General features: G+C 39.6%; 1 protein-coding gene across 1 annotated transcript in view; it reads left to right on the forward strand.

Annotated features, from left to right (window-relative positions):
* The window catches only part of camsap2a (calmodulin regulated spectrin-associated protein family, member 2a), a 47,760-nt gene that overhangs the window by 12,409 nt on the left and 17,385 nt on the right, over window positions 1-17,966 (forward strand). The window contains exons 3-6 of the mRNA XM_070908471.1: window positions 7,705-7,866; window positions 9,736-9,819; window positions 16,159-16,191; window positions 17,340-17,481. Of these exons, the coding sequence (XP_070764572.1) occupies window positions 7,705-7,866; window positions 9,736-9,819; window positions 16,159-16,191; window positions 17,340-17,481 (421 nt within the window). The remainder of the gene's footprint in view (window positions 1-7,704; window positions 7,867-9,735; window positions 9,820-16,158; window positions 16,192-17,339; window positions 17,482-17,966) is intronic.

Genomic DNA, 17,966 nt, shown 5'->3' on the forward strand with positions numbered 1-17,966 from the left:
GTGAGCCTGGGCTCCTTGTAGTGTTACCCAAGGCAAGTTGACCCCCAGGTGAGGAGCCAGTCTATGAATGATTCAAAGACATCTACTGTATGGATCGGCACATGCCCAGTGGCCCAGCCTGAAGAAGTGACCTGCCCTTACTGCAGTAAATACTAAACTACCTAACCAACGAACAATGACGTCTTTTTCAGTGCAAGATAGTGTTGGAAATAGGTAAGGTTATCCACATAGAAAAGGTTTATTCTTATTACTATTTTTCTGTGCAGCAGCCATGCATGAAAAAGCAGAACATTTCCCTGGTGAATGTGCAGATTTTGAACCATGTTAGTATTAAATGCTACGTCGTCTGATCTGGTGTAATGGCTCCGTAAGCTTATTATACTAATAGAGAAAAATCTGTCATTTTCTTTTTAGAATTCAGAGCAGGGGATTTTGTGACAAACCATTCTCACTTTACAGATCTTAATACATTCACCTGGTTTTCCTTATTACTAACATAACAAATGTAAGGATCAGTAAGGCTGCAATAGCACTTAATCTGTAATGAATTTATGCTGCTACAGATTTGGCCATGTGCAGAGCTTCATACAGGAATCCCATTTCCTGAGATTAAATTAAACAAGCATTGTTATTGGTTATACTATTATAGCTAATATGTTTTAATTGCACTTTCACTAAACATCAAACATGATTTCGAAACATTCTGACATGTACAATAAAGTAAACATGTAACCTTTGGAGTGCAACACAATAATGTGGCAATAATGGGTTCATAATTTACATGAATTGACTTCCATGAGAGAACAATACATTCACTGCATTAGCTTTGAAGTGTTCATAGAAAGAAACACATTGAAACTAACAATATAGAATACAACTCTCTCTCTTTCTCTCCAATTAAGTAGATATTTAGCACAGTCAGTGTACAGCCAGACAGAGAACCATTATCCTGAACTGGTAACTGGTATAATCTGGAAACGCTCTGCAGATAATTTGCAGCACTGCACTCTATTTTGTTGAAGACCCAGTTTTAGGGTGCTTGCAGTGAGATCTCATATGGTGTGAAATAGAGACTATGACATAACGAGAAAAGCAGTTTTTTTGAACAAAGACAGTATATGAGAATAACATAACTTTTAAAAATCATGAGGAATTATACATTATACCAGATTTAGCTGATAGCAAATTCCCTTCTGTGGGACGATCTACATCCTCACAGAGATTTAGTCTGAACACCAGGTAAACAGCCATCATCATGTAAAATGAGTGTTATTTCCCTTTAAATTAAGTCAAACAAACCCAGTTTCAACCCAGAGGGCCTTTTCAAACATGATGGAAGGATTTGGAGTGCAGGCATATCTCCAGGGTAGGTCAACATGGCTGGTAGCCATGATCCTGTCCCCAGATACTGTTCTAAGGTTAGCTTTGAGGTTTCCATATAATTGCTAGGTTGGGTTTGGAGCATATGGAGGGGGAAGGTATTCTGCTTAAAAGCTCCATTCCCACAACTGATGCCAGACCTCACAGTTGGTATTTTGTTCATCCAAAAGTGTGCATGGGTATGTGTGCAATGGTGTTTTTATTTCTGCTGGCAAACTGTTAAAGGAGTTCTGCCATTCTCCATTTGAAAAAGAAAGACTGCAGAGAAAAAAGTCAGAAAAAGGGAAGGTTTATATTTCCAAAGGATTTTTGGTAATTGCGAGAGAATTTGTCTAAATTCAAAATGTGTCATTCAAACAGTTTAGGGGAAATGCAGAATTACCCATGTTCACATTGAACAGTCACGATTCAGTTAGTTGAAGGGTTCAGTTCAACTCAGTTTGAATGTCACCTCGAGGGTTTTTCTCAAATCTTTCACCTCAATTTAGTTGTAATTTTGAAAGATTTAAACTTAAGCATTTTCTGCTACAGCTGGCCCATGTCACCTTGTTGCAAAGTTTAAAAAAGTAAAAAGTTTGTTTTGTCAGTAAACTGTAGGGCTACCTTGGCTTTCATTCTCTTGAAAAGAGAGTTACCTCAATCTCAATGGACTAATGGTAAAATAAAGGTAAAATAATTCTATTGATTATTCTTAAAGTAAGGTGCCACAGAACAGCGATCTCTGTTAGCTATCAAATACCTTCCCGTGATTATCTGAATTCTTTTTCTTATGTTGCCATAAATCAAACCCAATCCATCTGGCAAACAGTAAGGATGAAACTAACTATGAAAAGTTAGAATTAGCTCTTGAACTTTGCTTTATGTTATCATCTTCTTTTTCACTAAAGAAAATCATATACAGTATGTTTATAGGAAAAAAATAGAAGATATTCCACAGGTACTGCTTTTTCCTTGTGATGACCTTCAACAGAGACCAGAGAGAGGTACAGCTGAGCGCTTTTCCATGTCCGGCTGAGTTGGCGTGAAGTTACCTGAAGCAAGACAGATTCAATTTTTAGACATATGCCCCAGCATGGAGCCTCTGGGCCTGGACAGGAGAGCTGTAATACTAAAAGCAGACTGCATTTCAATATTACATCACCCCTGAGCTAATGTTGAATCACTGTGTGTGAGTGTGTGTGTGTGTGTGTGTGTGTGTGTTTCCTCAGTCCTGAGGAGGTCTAGGAGACTGCAGTGCAGAGGTTCAGTGATTTAGGTTTGTTCAGTTTTTATGGTTCTGCTTCTATTTTTTCTGATGGAAGCTTCTTTAAAAACTTTGGGGATTATCATAAATAATCAATGAAGCCTTGCACTAGAGTAAAAACAGGCACAGGCTGATCATTAGCCATGACCTTTTGAAGCCCCTTAAAGCTGTTACTGTAAGTTGTGGTAAAGACATTACTGTAGTCATTACCTCAATACAGATCATTTTGCAGTGGAATAAAGCCAGTGTGTTGATTCTAATGATTTCACAGAAACATTTAGTCAGAGGTCCTTTACCGATCAGAGGTAGTAAAATATTGTGCATCCACCTGGTTCAGGCCACAACAAGCGGCTCAGAGCTGTGACAATAGAGGTTTTAGTTTATGTACGACAGACAACGATGAGGTGAAATTCAACACACACTGTCTTTTGTAGGTCGCTGCGGTTTGTTTTTGCACTTCCTTTGTGGGATGTTAAATCAGGCTTCTACGGTGGATTTTCATCTCTCTTCTTTCACAAGCCGTATTAAAGATGAACAGCATCTCCCAGGGTGGAAATACAGCAATGTAGCAGTACAATAAAAACGGGGTGGGAAGATAGGATATTGACCGTGAAGGAGCATCTTCTTACCTCATGAGAAATAAAAACAAGATTTATAGACGTAATCAGCTTACATGAGAAAGCAAAAACTGCATGTGTGTGTGTGTGTGTGTGTGTGTGTGTGTTTGTCTTTGTGTCTACAGAATGGCCCATGACTGTATGAATGCATGCAATTCATTCATCCAAGTGTGATTAAAATAACTTAACATTGGCACAGTTTTCATAGTCCGCATATGATAAAGGCAGCATCTTCGGGGGAAGCAAGTCTTCTTAATCAGAAAGTCACCATTTTGCAGCCGTCTTGATACCCCCAAGCAAGGCATTTGATCCCTGAATGCTCCAGTGGAGCTGCTCAGTGGCCAACAGAGGAAGGCAGAAGTTGTGCTGGGCAGCCCCAAGTTATGGATATGTGCAACTGTATGAACATGAAGAAAGGCGATGCTCAAGGAAAGCATATGTGCTCAGCAAACCTAAAGGTTAGAGAACTTGACGTCATGGGAGATCACAGAGGAAACGGCCTTACTGCAAACGACAGGACTGCTCTAATGAGAAATGTTAACCCTTTCTTTGGGCAGTGAAGAATCTACCTCTCTCTGGCTTCCCTTTCTTCCTCCCTCTCTTCTTCTACTCCTTTTCTCTATCTAACCACCACCACTGCTCTGCATCCATCCAGTTACTGAAGCCTTTCTGTCCATTTCTGTGAGCGTTACACAGTACAGCAACTCTTACTCATTCAGTTGCAGCACACTATCTGCTACATGCTTCATGAGCACTGAGTGCAGAGGGCCTTTAAAATGGCATTTTCCACATTTATTCAAATGGAATGAAACAGTTATATCTATTTGGATGCAACAAGGAAACAGAAGCTCTAGTATAGGGTCAGCTGATAAACTGATGGCTATGATATCAGTTTATCAGTGTTGGTAGTCATATGATGATATCGCATATTGTTTACTTACAGACTCACAATTACATCAGATCAGTAACAGATCAGGTTGGAAGCCTTGACAATAATTTATACAGCACCACTGCTATTATAGACATTGTTAGTGAGAACATTTTAGCCTTATGATAGAGTTATGCAATGTATCCAAACTACCACTAATTGCGAACATCTCTGACTTGTAAGTGCTAATAGAAGTTGCTTTGTTACATTATAAAGTATGCATGATCCCAGTGTCAAAAACACCCGAATCCCAGATTGAGCCCATGGTCTTAGCCTCTTCCTCCCACACAATGGCCTGGTATCATTCAATATGATTAGAGACCACAGGTCTGTGGTCTAGTAAACAAGATTAGTTCTCCTTGTTGTCATTTTATCTCATCAGACCACAGCAGACCCAAATCAATATCCTCAAATTGCTCAGCAGAGGGAAGGAAACAGGAGGGAAAAGAGGCCTTTGAGGAATGACACAGGTCCCTTGGCCTTTTTAAAATTGGTCTTGCCTGGAGTTGATCATTTGTTGTGGAAATACAGGGCTGATTTGTAACTGTGCTCTGTAAACTGATAACATGATGTGTGTGTGTGTGTGTGTGTGTGTGTGTGTGTGTGTTCATTTGGTTGTTTGCGTGTCTCTGGGATAATGTTCTACAATGTTTGGACAGGCTAAATGAAGGCCAATAGGAAACATCTTGGCAGCGTGTTATTAAATGGGATTGGTTTGCTGCAGGGTTGCCAGATCAGAGATAGTGGAAATTAAGCTAATGCAATGTCACACAGCAAATTCATTTCAGAGCTAAAAATGCACTAATAGTTGCTAATGTGACTGTCATTCTTGCCAAATATCACTGTATCATACTATATTTCTGGGAAAGAAAATCTCTGCAGCATTTGTGTTGATGTTGTGGTTTTCCATCTGTCGTCACACAAAGCTTGCAATCACAACCTACCAACTGTTGTACAACAAGAGTAAAATTCCCCATAAAACCTTCAAGTGATGTTTGTAACACGTTGTTCCTGCATCATTGTGGAGCTTCAACTTTTAACTTTACTCTAACTTTGATTAATTGGGTTAGCTCATGGAAAAGCTGCTGCCCAAGTATAAACATTTATTGGTTTGATTCCTGGGAAGTGCATGGTGTATACACAAGACAGTATAGACTAATAGAGGGAGCTAAATGTAGGAGCCAAGAACTACAATACATAGATTACAGGGTTTGCACAGGCTTTACCTGTATCACCATGGTGCATTAAAGACAATGTTATATTCTACGTTAAGATTTTCCACATTTAGCTCATATTACTACCCACGTTACAAATTAAAATGGTTGATTATATGTCAGTGCAGTGCCTTGTTTAAAATATGTTCAATATGTTAACATGCTTGAGTATAAGAGGGCTGATTTCTGACTATGGTGATTTGACAGGCTCTGTACTTCCGTATTGGTCTGTTTTGACCTAGAGAAATAATGTTTTTATGCAAATTATATGTGATTTTTTGTTGCTTTGAACTTGCCTTTCATAACATAGCATCTGTTTCGTGATGTAACATAGCGAGTTAGCATTGGCTAATTAGGTGTCAGTCTTCAAAAATAAACTCACAAACAAACAAAAAGAAATCCCTTTGACTTTAACGTAGCAAATGTTCTTGCTTTGGCATTAAATGTACACACCACCATTGCTGTTCTTCTGAAGGATTCAATTATTGTTATTGTTGTTCAACTTTTTGTTAAAACTGTGATTCTGGAATAAATATACAAACTGACCCACAAATAATATATGGGTTTGAGTGCCCTAATACTGCTACCTGCTAATTAGATTTTTATTATACTTTGACCTTAGGGCAAACGCACCAACAGGTCTGACTTGTCTCATACCTGTAACGCAATACTGTAAGTAGTTTTAGATTGTTGATAATGTAGAAAGATACAGTAACATTTGTGGAATGCTACACAGGCTAGCATTGAATTTGGTTTCCTTTGCATCTTATTTTTACTAATAGGTTAATACAGTATGTCTACATGTAAACATATATGTTTAGAGGTAGTCCTTGTTTTATGTTGGAAACTAGACCAATGACATGACTAGTAATGATTGCAGGGAATATATAGTAATGACAAGAAACAAGGCCACATTGTAGATAAGGATTAAGGAATATGTGACCCCAAAACAGATATCCATTAAATAAAAAAAGTAATAGAGGCATGGCATAAGTCCGCGTACAGTTACTGCAATATTAGCTTTTCATACTAAATACCTAAAATGATTGTGTAATCATATTTGCATATTGCAGCATATAACTGGTAACCACAGCTTTCCTTGTTCAGTTCCTTGTTTTTTTTCAATGTCAGAAAAGAGATTGAAACGTAATGTTTCTAAACAGTTCCTTTTGGGATCAGAGCCAGTCTTAGATGGAGTCTTAGGTTAACTGACATACTTACAAACTGATCGATAGCACAGAACTGAATCAACCAAGTCTTACCCAATGAAAAGTAGGACACGTAAGTAAATGTGAACAATTTTCAATTTGAAAAGGTCAGAGTTACATACTGTTGTAACATTGTATGATTATGTGTCCAAAAATGGTTTCATATTTGTAGTTTTTCAAACTAAAACCCTCCAGTCAGTCAGTGATAATGATGTGTAGAGCAGCTTATAATGGACACCAGTTCTATGAATTGGACTGTGTTGTCAGGAAGATGTCTTATTCAGGCCTCTCAAAGGCTATCAGTCACTGCGGGCAAACTGGGTCTTGTAACCAGGGATGAATGCACTTGTTTCCAGGGCAACAGCCACAATATTCGACTGAAGAGAGGAGGATTTGGAGTCCTGGTCCAATCCTATAAATCACTGCTCTTTCAATGCCTTGCTCCCCGCTCACCTACAGTATTATGCTAATCTGGTGATTGTTTTGTATTTTCTGTTTAATTTTTGTAAACACTGGTACAAACTGGGACAACTCCTCTGGCAGTTTATTTACTTTGACTGATGAAAACAGAATTATAAGACTCTTTACAAGCCTTTACAAATATGTAGTTGTCTCCTTGTCACAGACTAAATAAGGTTTTAAGATTAAGTAGCCTATTTAACCTGCTCAGATACATATTTGCAGTCAAGCTCACACACTTCTTATTGGCTTGTTCATGTCTCCGTCTCAGTGGACCCGACAGGTCTTTGTCTTTGTCTAAAATCAATATCATGCAGGAAATGATATGTGTTACTGAGATTAAAATGCTGTCATGGTCAGATCTGCCTCTTTAAATGCACTGTCAAGGAAACAAACTGGGCTTATTTTCTCATCTATCACTCTCTTATCATACACCATTTTACACTAGACAAAGGTGTTGGCCATTGCCTTTGAAGCTGGTGATACAGTAGGTTTATGCTGATGCATTTATTGTACTGAGAGCATTGGCTAAAATAATTCAAATATTCAATCTGCAGGAAACAAACCACAGTTGAGCATGTGTTGGTATCACCAGCTACTTCGACCTACTCGTTTTCACCCTCTAAATCTTTCTCTGTACTGTGTCCTCCTCCAGAGCGCTCACCTGGCAATGATCGACACTCTGATGATGGCGTACACGGTGGAGACGGTGAGTGCAGAGAAGGTGATGGCCTGTGTTCGTCAGTATTCATCCTGCGACCCTGAGGTGGAAACTCCTTATGACACAGAGGATGCAGTGACCACCTGGATCAACAAGGTAGGTAATGGTATCTGTGAGTGTGTGTTTTTTTTACAAAACGTTATTGACAGCTGAAGGGTGTCCATATTCCATATTCTCAGGTAAATGGGAATCTATATATAAGTATAGGATATACAAGGACAGATTGTAAGCTGCTGGTCATTGGTGTTGTACCATATCATAAACTTAGTAAGTCACCTTGTTCAGTATCTGGTGCTCGTACTGCACACAAGTTACTGTAGATACCCTGGCTCAGGGGCATTTCACCACTGTTGTGCTCATAGAGCTTGAGCTCTGAAATTCCACAGTGCGCAGTGGGGTTGCAAGATATTACAGTCAAAAACGCTGACCTAAATACCATCAAATCTGTTACATGTACACCACTTTGTCTTCATGCCCTGAGGTTGTACCATATGACGTGTACAGGTGAACTCACAGCACACGAGAAAACATCCTCCCGGCTATAATAAAGGTGGGATTGTCCAGTTTTTTACTGCTTTCTCTGCCTTTTTAACCTGTTAGCAGAGTGTTATTGATACAAGGATTGCCATGTGTTTACATGTGTCATGTAAAGCATGTTTATAACACTGTATGTGCAAGATAATAGAAATCCAGGAAACAAGAAATATCAGAATATGGTGTCACATGAAATCTTTGTGCATAACTATTTTATCAGTATGCTCACTGTGTCCTAAACAGTCATATATTCACCACACAAACAGTATGTGGAAAGACAAAGCTTTTGGCAGAATCTTGTCATCTTGTCACCAGAGCATGTTTCCGCAATACAGAGACAGTGTGTAGCAGTGAATGCACTGCAGCCTTATGTTGACATAATTAAACATCTTTTTACGGCCCCCCTTCAAGCATACAGATGGTGGGTGGTCTGTCACTTTAATGTACAAAACACGTTCTTATATGCACCAACTAATATTTAATATTTGGGCTTAGTCTAAGTTACATATACTGTGTGTAAAGTCCCTGTAGGAGTTACATGGAAACCTTTGAACTTACATGCACTGCAAATCAGCTTTTTTACATTATTAAGTGTACGTGGTTGGCTACATGGCCTGCATGTGCAGATGGCTCTGGCTCCTCCATACAGTGCTACAGGGCCCAGTCTGTTTACATTCTTCTAGTAGGAACACTGGGCTGCTGCCAACTCTGAGCTTTACACACACACAGACTCACAATAGCTAACAGGTGTGGTTGTGGAGTCCTACTGGTCAGACATATGGCTCTCTATTGGAGTCCCATTGTGAACCAAAGATCCAAAATTCACCAGCTTAACAGCTGATTCCTGCTTTAACTTGATCCACACGAACATGAGGAGACATACTGTAAGTTGTCCAAAGTGCAGGATTGAGTGGGATTTGACTCCACTCGACTTCAGTCTGATTAAATTCAAATTACAACTGATTCAGAAAATGTTTGCCTTTAAACACAGACATCTATCATGGTCCTTTATGGAAGAGACAGTAACTTGACACAGAACACAAAACCACAATGAAATAGTTCTTTAAACCAGAATGCTAAAGTAATGATACAAAATAAAGGATTGTTGTGGTCACAGTGCAATCAAAATTGTATAATTTATAACCAAAGTAAATGAAATGCTTCAGTATTGCCCGTACGTTAATGTTCCATTGTTATTACTGTGGAAACTAAAATTATATCTATATCAACTTTCACACAATGAACTATGGAGTTTCACTTTAAGTAACAAAATAAATTACATTTTGAATTTGAGGCTATTACTCTTTATATGAGAGCAATGGGTGCAGAAGATGAAGTATTAGCCATAGTCTGTTCCACTTATTGAATTTTGCTCATTGATGCTGCTGCCGGCTCAGTGAATATTAATCTTGTTGGTCCTCTCCCTTTCAGGTAAACGAGCATCTGAAAGACGTCATGACTCAGGAGCAGAGGAAGAGGGAGACGCCGATCGCCGAGCCTGCTGGGAGTCCTCGGGTGGGTGTTTCTCTTTTCTTTTCCTCTCCCAGCGTCACTAACTACACATGAACAAACAGATGACACCAGTTTGATGGACAGTTTCAGACAAGCTAAGTGAAATCCTTGGCTCCACTTAATGGATTTACCACAACATTCTCCTTTTGACTGACACATATTTGTCCCAGACCTCTGTGTCACTTAAGTATCTGGGACCAGTTTCCTCGACAGATCTTAAGCCCTTAAAATCCAGCTACCATCGAAGAAAATCTCACTCACATATGTCTGAGCTTTAGATGAAGCTCAGTCTGTATTCATTCAATGAGATAGAGAGAAAAGGCTACGTCTTCAACATCTTAACGAGTTTATTTACCCTGACGACTGTACAAGCTTCACTCACTTCATTTGTGCCTTAAACAGCAGATCAGTCCTCTCTTGTCTAATTAGGCCAGCAGTCATTTAGTGTGAGGTCACCCATGTTCAGGGTCCTGCCCGCGGTCCAAATCTGTTATATAACTGACTCTAGTATCAGCAGTGATTTCTAGTGCCGTAAGACAGGCTGTTGTGGCCTGTGTGTTTATGTGTGTATATGTGTGTGTGTGTGTGTGTGTGTGTGTGTGTGTCTATTTATCTGTGTATGTTTTATGTATTTTGAGTAACTGGAGTAATCTGTGTTTGGATTCTGTAGTTTGACACTGCATTTGCAATAAATCATTCACTGATCCACTGAATAATGTATTCACTCACTGGTGGAAATAAATGAATTTAAGTCTCACAAAATGCAACATTAGAGCTATTTATCGACACTTATGCATTTCACAGTCAGGTCCATGTTTGTGTGTCTGTGCGAGTGCATAAGGGCTGGGTGTTTTGGATATTTCAATGGTAAAATGACATAAAACAAAGACTTAAATATGCAATTTTCCTGTGTCTTATGCTTGGCATGCTGCAGGTATAGACCATACAGATAGACTGGATTTGTTGTGTAATTATCTCTACTTTTTTTCATATTCAATAACATTACAACATGCGTAATATTAAGATATAACGTTTGTGATATTGATTGGCAATAATGTGGCTGTTCTCTTGTGCTGTTGTTGGCATAAAAAAGGATTTCTACAAAAAAAAAACAAGAAACAAATACAGATTAGACCAGCTTTTATCAAGATACATGTTAGCATTCCAGGCTAATTCAAAGAATTCCCACGCTTTGATTAGATTTGTCGTGGCTGTGGGGCTTTCACTATGAAGCAAGTATGCAGAGATGTTTGATGTAACCTAAATGCCAACTTACTGCTCGATGAAACTGAAGGTCTAAATCAGTCAATTTTGCTTTTCTGTTGAAGAATCAGTATAAAAACATTTTAGAGGAGGAACGGACCGTTCAATACAATACTGTGCCCTAACAGAGTAATTTGCTGTTCAGAGTACAGCAAAGGGCCAGCAGATACTTATAGCTTCATGGATTCAAGCTACATTTGGTATTATGGTCTGGTAGTGAGGGTCAGAGTTGACCTGGCAACCACTACCCATCACCCTGACACAGCAGAGTGACGATAGTGACAGAGTGAGTCATAATCATGTGTCCACCTCCAGTTTCATCCTTCACGCTTTGATTCTGCATCTCACTTTCTTATAATTTATTATGCACCGCCAGCAGTTTTTCAGTTTGTGTGGTTTTTGAATGATGCAGGTTTCAGTGACCCCTGAAAGTCATGAACCCCCTCAACACATGTTAGACATGTTAGGTTACAGTTCACAGTTCATCAGTTCAATATTGACTGCCCTTGATCTCTAGTCCACTCTTCCACCCAACACTCTCCATCTCCGCCTTATCAGACTCGCCCTCACCTCCTCTCCTGGGTCATGCCTCCTTCCCTAGGTTCCTCTCTGTCATAGGTTATGTCAGGCGACACACTATGACGCAACGCTGTCAGTGATGCTCCTTTGCATAAATGTTTGGAGAGTTAGACAGTTTACCTAAGGGAAAATATTACAGCCCTGTCCAATGTGGTTTAGCCTGCAGAGAGTTGAAATGGAGCACTGCAGTGTGTGTGTGTGTGTTCCCATCCCAGTCCCAGAGCTGTGCAGACTTCCACTGTGTTTGATGCTGATCTGACCAGTCAGTGTGCAGACGCAGCACTGCATGCCTCAGCTATCCCTCATGAACACACACACACACACACAAATGTGTTTAACTGGTGAAGCTGCATCCAAACTAAGTAACATCACATCATTTTATCATTAGATTTTTTATACTTGCTGAACAAGAAAACTGAATGACTAAAGCTACAACAGAGTCTTTTTTACAGTGTAGTCACCTCACTGCTCGGTGATGTGAGTGTTAACACATCCGTTTGTTTGTTTGGCCCCCAAGCCTGAGAGTTGGCACTTCAGTAACATCATCCCCAACCTCAGGGCGGCCGGGGCACGCGTGTGTGTGTGTTGTGAGAGAGTGTTTGGGTGTCCTCATGGTGACGGCCTCTCTCTCTTGCTTATGGGTGACATTGTTTCGTTCTGAACTTTGATGAACGTCTTTGGATGATGCAGTTCTACGCTTTTAGATGAATTGAAGTACACTTCAATCAGTCAGTATGTCTGCCTGCTGCTGCTGAAACAGATTCAGCTTCTGCTTCTGTTTTTATATTTTAAAGTTTATAAAATTTCAGTCATTTTTACAGATATCAGAAAGAACAGTTCAAAGAAATTTGAGCCAACTGAAGACTTGATGAAGGCCCTTTTTGAAACAACTCTGCATGTTGTTGAGTCGGGACAGTTTTTGCTGCCTCAGACAGGAGACATTGCATAACAGCTGATTGCTGTGTTGGCAGACGAAGGCACAGTCAGCGTCTTGGCTATTTGGACTTAATCATGACTTTTGCCTCCATCCTAGTGGGTTTTTTTTTGTCTAATGCCTTTCAATATTTCAGTTGATATATTTTTTACATGTGTACATCAGTTATAAAAGGGCTATTTTGAGCACAGTTTTCACTGGGTGGTCATAAAACTGACTCTCTCTGTCCTTCCTCTGCCTCTGCAATCAGACTAAAAATAAATATTTCTTCAGTTGCCAAACAAGCAAAAAAAGATGAGAAAATGATAGAAATAAAAACATTATGGTCTTCTGTATTCCTTATGACTCCTCTATCTTTTTCATTCAGACCAAACAAAGCCTCAGCATAGTCTGCTTCAAAACACTTAATTAGCACCACCCTCACAATACCATTAGTTGATTGGCCCAAAAAGAGGTGAAGAAATGGGGGTCTCAGTTACAATCAATCAATCACAACAAAGTGGGGAATGTGTCAGCAGCCAGCCTTTGTGGGAGGTGACATTTTTACAGAAGAACAGAAGAAAACAAAGTAACTCAAACTGCACACATACGCAAAAAATAGTGCACAACTGTTTTTTTGCTGATGTCTGGCAGCTCCATCTATCCTCCCTCTATCCCTCCATCACTCCCCACCTCCCCCCTTCTGTCTTTGCAGTATGACTGCAGCGTGAGTCACGCAGGCAGACCAAGAGAGACACATACCCTCCTAGGACAACACTGCAGAGCTCACCGGGGCAACAGTGTTTTTATTTTAACCTACTGTACTGTACCCCGGGGTGAGGGTGGGTGGGGTGAGTACTGCAAAGGCAACGTCAGGACAGAGAAGAGAGAACTAATCCTTTTAAGTTGCAAAAGCTGAGCTGCAGCTCAACCGGACATGTCTGGTTTCAGAGGATGAACTTTGATGGGAAGAGAGAGAGTCGCAGGATGATTGAAGTGGAGATGGGTGGGGTGCATGTGTGTTTACATGAGGGTAGTATGTGTGTGTGTGTGTGTGTGTGTGTGTGTGTGTGTGTGTGTGTGTGTGTGTGTGTGTGTGTGTCTGTAAGGAGATGATGGATGATGGATGAGGGCCTTACCTCTCCCCAGGGGTTTGATTGGTGGTTATAACAGATTTTAGACTGTTTGACCCTGCTTAGCCCACAGTTAGATCATCACTTTAGATCCAGACAGTCTTCATCTCCTCCATCTTATTCTCAGATGGAGGAGCTGTGTACTGAATAACCTGTCCTTGAAAGTTCAGGTTGACCCCTTAATAGGCGATTTTATGCCATTAGTAACCATTTGCATCACCTGCTGCTCACTCACTGTTACTGTCTCTGGATAATAAATAAAAATGTTATAAGATCCTTCATAAGCAGAAAGAATAGGATTGGAATAGAAATACAGTTTGAAAATCAACAGGGTTGCAACAAATTGTTTTATAGGTATGTGTTGAGCTCTTATCATAAATGTTTTTGTTTGACTACAACTCTTTTTGTGTAGGTATTAGTCCTATATTGATATCCATCAGTTTATTTTCCTTTTGAAGAATAATTATAATATAACTAATGTATTGTAAGTGGTTTACAGACACCATATGGCATAGAAGACACAATAATCACGATGGAGAGGGAAGGCAAAGATGAAAGTCAAATACCAAGCTGAGATACTGTATATATAATTGCTCTACTAATGTTTGTTTTACATGTGGTGGGTCCTTTTAAATATATATTAGAATCTACTTCTCATTGGTATTTCTGATTATACTGGATCTATAGAAACAGAATGATCATGATGGTATACGCACAGGATCCCTCAAGATATACACTGCAGTATTTCTTCACTATCACTATCCAAATGTTATACTGAGTGGGATAGACATACACACAATATGTAGTGTTTTTGATCATGGATCTTTTCTGCAGTCCACTATCTGATCGGTCAGTGCTCTTTTGATTACATGACAGACAAGCCAAGCATGTTAGCAGTTAGAAACATTAAGATGATCTCCAACCTTTAGCAGATCTATATTTTTCTTTCCTGCAACACATCAAAAGAGTCACATCAGTGCTGTGATATCAGTTTCAAAGGCAGTCCATCCACTGGCAAATAGATACAACTGATCAACTAATAAGTTGTATATTCGATTGCATCAGTTGTGTTCCTCTGATGGCATCAGACTCTTACTGGTGATTCAAATTACCATTCAGAGAGCTGCGACATTAATCAAATCAGGAAAATCCAAGAAAGCTACAACTGATCTTTTCATCCTCTTGCTGCCTGTATTTTTTTATTTTGGGGGTTTCAGTACAAAGCGGCTGTATTTCCTCACGAGTCATGGCTCGCCATTGAAGTTGAGCACTTGCCAGCCACTTTGACTGGCACTCACATTTGGCTCTTTGATGCTTCTAGGTAGTGTGGGAATTAGCTATTAACTGAGGCAAGCCTCTCCTCTTTTGGAATCAGCTTACACCGTCAGTGGATAGCTGACAGTCTGGTCACATTTATGCAGTGGGATTGTTATTTGGTGTCTTTTGGCTACTGTAGGTTTTTAGCTGATGCTCTTCTCTTTAGCGACAATAAGATATATTTCCTGATTTTGTAAATCAGCGCAATTCACAGTTATGTTACAACACATCCACAGTGAACGATTGTGATTTAGGGACACTTTGAACATGCCTATAGAGTGCTGCAGGGACGGTGTATTTATGTAGGCCAACCCGGAAATTAGCATCGCCCTGGATCCCTCGACAAAAGGCCAATACGGTTTTTCCATTGGATTTGGGAATATTGCAGAAAATATACTCTGCGGCAAACAAAAGTTTATGATACTTAAATGTTTTGTTTAGCAAGATAATCTTCACTTATGAACACCACTTTTATGATTTTTTAAACGTAAATGCAATCGCCAGAAGTAAAAAGCTACTGTTAGGCTATAAACTGACTACAACATGGTCACATGACTTCAATGCCACCACCACTAGTAAGAGAATATAGATAGATAGATTTTAGCCATTTAGCCACTTGTTAGCAACCTTTTTAAGACCCGAAAAACCATTAAAATTCACAAGTGGTGTAATATATTTACTGACGTAGTTTATGTTGTAGAACAAAATCTCTTAAGCTTGTGTTAACCACAGACCTTATTTCAGGCATCCTACCAAAAACCCATTGACTTTGAGAGGAGTGTGAAAATGCTAACTAATTTCTGGGTTTTAGGACTCATTTCTGCTGCACTCTATTGATGCGCACATTAGAGGTTGTTAGAGGAATCAAACCTGCATACATTAAACTCTATTTCTTTAGATGAGTGACCAGCAAAAGCCTACGATACACACTCAAAACTCCACATTACACCAAACATAATTTCAGGGTTGTTTGGGCTGTGTGGGCTGCTTTTCTTGCGCTCTCGATAACACGCAGGTTCTCACACTTTGATCTCACAGCTGTCATGTCTTTCCTTGTATTACTAATCGCATTACTAACTAATCTCACTAACAGGTATGTCTTTGTTGTTGTTTTTTTCTTTTTCTGTGCTGCTGCAGTCTCCAACCAAGTGGTACATGAAGCTTGTGCCTGTAAGTCAACTAATCAGTGCTACGCTCTTTCATCCATGTATCCATAGTGACCGTCTCTACTCCCTTCTACCCCTCACTCTCTTGATTGCCATCATTTTGTCCCACATGTGCGTCAACCTGTGACTTCACTGTTACATAAACACAGCTTTTCTCTCTCTCCCCGTTTTGATGAACAAGTGTTCTCTTGTGCTCTGTCCATGTGATTTATTGTGCAGCAAAAATACGAGAAGAAATTATGAAAATGTAGCTGTAACTGTTTTTCATCAAGATAAAGCAGTAGAGTGTGGATGACAGGATAAATCAGTTCTTCTTTATTCTCTACAGTCTATGAACTGCAGTTTAGTATATGGTTAAGTTGATCTCTAACAGGCTTCCTTGTATTTGCTAATGTGAAGGTCCTTGTTAGGGGACTAGACATCCTTGGGGAATCACTGAAGGGGTCCTAAGGGATTAGTCAAAAAAATGAAAAAAGAATCATTTTATTAGAATTTAATTTCAGAGATGGGATGTCTGGGAGCGTTTGGCATGAAATTGTTTCAGAGTCCCTGTGTCAGCTACCACTGTAGACCCTTTTGTAACATTGTCTCTTTTCACCTCAACAATTGTGTGTGTTTTAGTGGAAAGTCATCTTTATATTCATGCCACTGGGCTGCACATTGATATGGCAGTTTTGACAGCTTTTCATTAAGCATGCTGTCAATATGTAGAGAATAATGATTTGGTATTATACCATTAGGACTGACAAAGATCACAACATCTGGAAAAATAATCAGTGAGTCACTTCAGTTGTATTTGTGCAGCACTGATATTTACCATAGTGGGTTTTGTTCCCTCTCAGTGAGCTCACTGTGACAACTTTTAAACCATTTTACTACACACTCTGTAAGGCTCCAGAGTCGTTCAGTTACCTTCACACATGATTAAAACTAATGAAGCCTCGCAGTGTTTGTTGCTGCTTTAAAGATACAATAAAGATACAGCTGTTGTGTGATGGTTGCACCTTTATGCATGACTAATTTTTCAGCTGTAATTAATGATTGAAAAAAGAAACAATAGTACAAGTCTGGCCCGATAGATACTGTAGATGTATGCAGGGTAGTGTTGCACAATCCAATGTGGTTTATAGGTACGTATTGTATGTTATGCAGGCTCGCTACAGGAAGGAGCAGGCCTCGACCCAGCCGGTTCCCTGGATCCCCCCGGTGGACAACCTGCTGAAAGACAGCACGGACGGCTCGGCCCTCGGTGCTCTGCTGCACTTCTACTGCCCTCAGCTGCTATCATTGGACGGTAAGGAGCTTACAGTTAGTGTGGGCTGAAGTAAGAGTTGCGTGTATTGAATTGGGGCAGGACGTCTGCAGGTCCTGCAACATAGTACAAGGTGGCCATAATTTATCAGCAGGAGTTTAAGAGCTCTGTTGATGAAGAAAATGTGCTGAATATGCTGAATGTTTCCAGCTTTTAAAAGTTTCTGGTCCTTAAACCGTTTCTTCCCATTGAAACTGAAACATCTGTTTTCAGAACATATTTCAACTACATGCTAAAAAAGCTCATTTTCAAACCAAATAAGCAAATAGCTGAGCTCTGATTCTCTCTTTTTACATACTTTGTTTTTATTCCTCACAAAATCTGAAACGATATTATAATTGAATTTTTAAAACGTGTAGTTACACTGTTTGCGGTTAGATTTGTGTACTTTTGTCCCCTGTCCCTGAATGGCTCATTCAATCGAACAGAGATCAGTCACAAACAAAAGATGCAACATAATCACATCA

This window comes from Enoplosus armatus, chromosome 7 (genome assembly GCF_043641665.1).
Source record: "Enoplosus armatus isolate fEnoArm2 chromosome 7, fEnoArm2.hap1, whole genome shotgun sequence".
Lineage (NCBI taxonomy): Eukaryota > Metazoa > Chordata > Actinopteri > Centrarchiformes > Enoplosidae > Enoplosus > Enoplosus armatus.